This window comes from Mobula hypostoma, chromosome 9 (assembly GCF_963921235.1).
Source record: "Mobula hypostoma chromosome 9, sMobHyp1.1, whole genome shotgun sequence".
NCBI classification, from domain to species: Eukaryota; Metazoa; Chordata; class Chondrichthyes; order Myliobatiformes; family Myliobatidae; genus Mobula; species Mobula hypostoma.
In genome coordinates this window covers 103,183,498-103,189,144 of record NC_086105.1, presented here as the reverse complement: position 1 = coordinate 103,189,144, position 5,647 = coordinate 103,183,498, and the positions used below count along the sequence as shown (strand labels likewise).

At 40.2% G+C, this 5,647-nt stretch overlaps 1 protein-coding gene across 1 annotated transcript; it reads right to left on the bottom strand.

Annotated features, from left to right (window-relative positions):
• Positions 1–342: 342 nt before the first annotated feature.
• Positions 343–1,423, bottom strand: LOC134351335 (hemoglobin subunit alpha-like). Its single transcript, XM_063057408.1, has 3 exons — positions 1,268–1,423; positions 797–1,004; positions 343–571 (listed from the first exon to the last, which is right to left on the bottom strand). Exons 1-3 carry the CDS (start codon positions 1,360–1,362, stop codon positions 446–448), a joined length of 429 nt encoding a protein of 142 aa, XP_062913478.1. The 5' UTR covers positions 1,363–1,423; the 3' UTR covers positions 343–445.
• Positions 1,424–5,647: the final 4,224 nt, after the last annotated feature.

Here is a 5,647-nt window from a genome sequence, read left to right as displayed (position 1 = left end):
AATCCCATGACTCAGAATCATTTATGATATGCTGCGTTAAAATGAATAATAATCCGAGGCTTGAAAACCACTTCACTGTTAGTTAGTTTGTTCTTTCTATCTAAAAAATGTAGAATTTCATTCTCTACTTTTTAACCTTTTTAAAAAGTATTAATATTTAAACACATCAGATTGTACTCACACTGAAGAATATTTTTAGTTTACCTAATCATGGAAAAGTTAAAAAGACAAGTCATAATTCTCCTGATGTTGGTGGAAGCAGTTCAGCAAATATAAATGGAAAATTCCTCAACAACAAAATAGGGAAGTGGATTAAGGGATTTAAAAAAATACCCAAAAGAATTGTGAGTATAATGATTTATTAGCTGACAGCTTGAGAATGCATGCAGGAGAGTATTTAAGTGATGGTCTTCCTGTTTACTGTCATCGTTAGTTGATTATGTCTTTAACGGTACTTGGAGACCAAATGATGTATAACCAGCTCAAGGAATTTGTCGACAGCACAATGAGCTTCAGGGGTGAATGAAGGCAAGTGAGTGGCCAGAGTGACTGTGATACAATCAGCAAATATCTGTAAAAGTGAAAAATAAATAACGTAAGGTGGTGTCAGCCTGTGATTTTACACATTTAATGGTCTCTAATATATAATGTATAGGGAAAAAAATCCCAACTAAGCTGAACATTATTACAATTCCAGTCAGCTGAAATTTCATGAAAGTTCAGAGTTGCAGATCTAATCACAATTTCAATGTTTATGAAATGACAATGAGGAAGAATCTGTAAAAGAGTTACATACGTGGAAGTTATTAGGATCCACCAGAAGTTCTTCACCATGTCTGTGGGCAAGGAAGTTCAGCTGTTCACCCAGGTTGTCCAAGTGTTGGGCTGCACCCACCACAGCATCCATTACCCGGCGGCCATGCGCTTTGACAGACGGGTCACTGGCTTTGAAGCTAGTGAATTTCTTGAAGTATGTCTTAGTTTGTGGATGGATCAAAAACAACCTTTTAAAACATGGGAAATAAAGGCAGAAATAAAAGGCTTTCATTTTCAAGGCATATTCTCCAAGTCAAAATTATTTGCAGACACAACTATTATTTTCAGACCAGCTGTCACATTATGTTGGAAAAATGTGAATACAATGCAGAGAATATCATTGCATACTTATTAGTTGTCTAACTTTTCCAAGGAAATGAAAAGAAATTGTTAACATTCACAAATAATTGTTCAAATTATAGTAAATATTTGACAAACCTAAGAAAATTACCTGGCTAGTGCATCAGCACCCAAAACTTCAGCATTGTCTTTTATATCTTTGGCTAGTTTTCGTATCATCTGTTTGTTGCCTTCCGAGAGCACCATTTTTGCAGTTTTGACTCCTTAAGACTTCTCAGTACTTAAGAGATGTCTCTGACTTGTTATGTCCTGTATTTATATTGCAATTTAGAACTGCCTCCCTCTCCCCACCCACTTTTCCAATTGGTTTTAGGTCCTAACTCAGTCTATTGGATCAATGTAATGATAAGATGCAATGCCAATGTGACAGCCAATCATCTGTTTCATATACAACTGTTTGCAAAGATATTCTGTTCCAGAAAAGCTAAAACTGACCTAAGCTGATTTGATTTGGAACACTTTTGCAAAAGTTTAGATTATCACATAAATAATTAGCAGTAAATGCAATTCATTGATAAGAACTAAATATTTGTGTTAAAGCATTTCTTTATAGCACTGTGTCGAATCTACAGTAGTTATGGATAAAATGCTTAATTGCAATAAGAGTTTATTTAGACCCCTACTGTCTTGTGTGCTGCATTTGAATCACAGAGTAAGAAATGTATTAGTCCAGAACTTCTATTGCATATCTCTTCTTGGAAAGTTCAGTGCTTTGGCTTGAATGTCTTGAACTTGAAACAAAATCCCCATCACCTCTTCCCTAAGCTGAACAACACAACACAGACAGCATGCTAGGTACAAATGCATCAAATTAAGTTAATTTAAGCAATTTGAAACCCAGCCCTACTGAGCTTCTGATTAACAAACACCATGGTTCTGCAAAGGTGAGGAGATTTTAACAGCTTTCTTATACACAGAAAGCATAATTCCTGCAGCAAACTGTAGGAGTGGCGTCAAGTGTACAGTCGGTGTTTCAATGGGCTACGGAGATTGGCAGCAATTAATTGAGAGGATATGGAGAGTCATTTTTTGAACATTTCCAAAATGGGTGTTAACATGGAGTTCTACTGGATGAGGTATGGGTGCAGAAAGAAGAGGAGAGGGGCCAAAGACAAGGGAGATTTTCCAGAGGACGGTAGGAAGAAAGAGAAAGAGGACTCAGAAACCCTAAACCTGTAAAGTCTTCAGGCAGTCACACCTGTGACTCCAGTTTTCAAAAGAGCATTGCATACAGATATCTAGTTTCTCCAAGACAGTGGAAAAGGAGATACTTCATTTTCTAGACAGTAATGACTATGTGGCTGTGCTCTTCCTTCTGTAGATTATGTAAGACTAAATCATAGTCACTGGGAAATACAATATCCCTCCGAGTCCATGCCAAGCATAAGGTACTCATTCCTACTAATCCTGCCCTAACCTATTTTATTTCCTCAAAATTTCCAACAACTCCTCCCAGGGACACCACTCAATTAATCTGGCAACTAAGGAAACCTAAGCACCTGGAGGAAACTTGTATGGTCACATGGAGGATGTGCGAACTCCACGTCGACAGTCCTTTAGTGTCCTTTTACATCCCAAAGAAGGTTAACTGGCCATTATAAATTGTCCTGAGTGTGCAGGCAAATGGTGGAATTCTGGGACCTTGATAGGAATATGAAGAATGTAAACTGGGGTTAGTGCAAATTGATGCTTGATAGTTGGTATGGACTCGTATAGTGGGCCTGTTATCTTGTTGTTTGACTTTATGAATCTATATGTCTGGAATTCAAGAATCCTTTCCTACTTTGTACACAAATCTTGAAGAAGGACAAGATCCAGCAGAATACAAGCCTACTGCCTTCTGTTAAGTTGCACCAGAGTGAACCTCATTGTGTGGTGAGGCAAGGCTGCCCTTTGCGCTAATTTTGCTACTAATTTTGAAATTGTCCTCATTTTGAAATTCTTTGGTTTATTCTGTTTATTTGCTGGCTGGCACATTTTGTGATTCTGCCACTGCTCTTAAATTTGAGTCCAAGAAGGCACATTTACTGGCTTACACCTATTTATTAGCTCCAGTCATTTGGACATTGCTAAGGTGTAAACTTGTGAAGGAAAAAGAAAAATCCCACATTCTAGTTTATAACGATGCATGAAAATTTATCAAGGGATGATCAACATGGATTTGTTCCGCTGCCTTCAATTGACATTCAACCCTCACTTCCTCCATTTTTCCACACACATGCAGATAACTTTTGCTGGCTACAGAAGATCAGACAAGTCATCTTTTCACCTGAGGGGTGTCCCTTAATTCCAAGCATTGACTACAGAACAGTGTTCTGCTGTGTCCTCACCCTGACAGCCTTAGAGAGTCACCGTTAAAAGATTTTGAATTGGTGTTAAATATCTCAGATTAAAATTAGGTATATTTAATTGAAAACCTCAAAAGAATATAAAGAATGAAAAAGCATTAAAACAAGGATGAGTAATTGGTCTACACTTTTTTCCGAGAAGGTTGGGGACTGTGGTCAAATGAATGTTTCTGGGCTCACCATGACTCCTGTGGCAGAACAGGAGGTCAGAGCCAATAGCAATGAACTCCTTCTCAATTCAAAGAGTTAAGTGCAGGTCTAGGACTCAGCAGTTGCCCTACAGCATGCTTGCCCTTGTGCAATATCAGAGTCTCTGGTGATGGGGGAAAACCCATCATGGTGCCGTGAAAAGGAAGGTAAGTTCAGCATTCTGAGGTGTCCATCTGCTTCAAGCAAGTTTTAATAATACCAGTTCCCAAGAAGAACATGGTAACTTGCCTCATTGACTATCATCCAGTAGCACTTACATCCACTACTATAGATAGATAGACATACTTTATTGATCCCAAGGGAAATTGGGTTTCGTTATAGCTGCACCAACCAAGAATAGAGCATAATATAGCAACACAAAAACCACAAACAATCAAACAACAATATGCAAACTATATCAGATGGAAATAAGTCCAGGACCAGTCTATTGGCTCAGGGTGTCTGACCCTCCAGGGGAGGAGCTGCAAAGTTCGATGGCCACAGGCAGGAACGACCTCCCGTGCCACCCAGTGTTGTATCTCAGTGGAATATGGCCGGAGTCCAACAGCAAAAAGTTCAATATCTGGTCTACAAACACGTTCCTCGATCGTAATATGACCAGGATTGCACCATCTGTTGTTAACCAGAACAGTAAGCACCCCAACTCCTTTACGCCTACCACTCTCAGTGCACTTCCAGTCAGCCCAAACTGTCTGTAAGTCCTCGTGCAGCCACGTTTCAGTAAGACACATAACGCTGCTCTCCCGAAATGTTCTCTGACTCCTGGCTAGCGCCGTCAACGCGTCCATTTTATTACCCACCGAACTCCTCTTCTTCATAAGTCTCTGTTGTCTCGACCCGGTCCTCTTTCCTCGCCTTTGTGATCCCCTCTGCATCGTCTGTGTGTTTTCCTCCTAATTTCAGCAGGGGTGTCCGCCGCTCTGTTCGCTAAACCGGCCGGCATAAGCACAATCAGCTGGTCCCTGGAATAAACAATGCCACCATTGTTTACTTGATTGTTCATTGTTTATGAAGTACTTAGAAAGGCTGATCGTGAAGCATATCAACTCCTGCCCAAGGAGTGATGTGAATCCACTCCAATTTGCTTACTGTCACAACAGGTCAAAAGCAGATGCTGTTTCATTGGATCTTCACTCAGCTCTGGTCACCTGTCAATGAAGGTGTATAAATCAGGATGGTCTTTATTGACTACAGGTCAGAATTCAGCATTATCAACCCCTCAAATCTCATCACCAAGTTCTAAGAGCTGGGCCTCAATACCTGTCTGTGAAACTAGATCCTTGATTTCCTCATGGGCAGACCCCAATTAATACAGATTAATAACAACATCTCCTCCATACTCACCTTCAGCATAGATGCACCACAAGGCTGTGTGCTTAGCCCCTGCTCTACTCACTTTATAGTTGTGATTGCATGACTAAGTATAGCTCTAATGCCGTATTTAAGTTTACTAACGACACCACTGTTGTTGGCTGAGTCAAAGGTGGTGATGAATTGGCACAAAGGAGGAAGATTGAAAATCTGGTTGAGTGGTGCCACAACAATAATCTATCACTCAACATCAGCAAAGCCAAAGAGATGATTATTGACTACAGGAGGAAGAAGCTGGAGGTCCATGAGCCAGTCCTCATTAGGGGAACAGAGGTGGAGAGGGTTAGTATATTTAAATTCCTTGGTGTTAACATATCAGAGGATCTGTCCTGCGACCAGCACATATGTACCATCACTAAGAAGGAAAGAGAGTGTCTCTACTTTCTTAGTAAATTTGACGTGACATTCAAAGACTTTGACAAACTTCTATAGATGCATGATGGAGAGTATCGTTACTGATGGCACCACGGCCTGGTATGGAAGCACCAATGCTCAGGTTCAGAAAGTGGTGGATACAGCCCAGTCCATTACAGGCAAAGCCT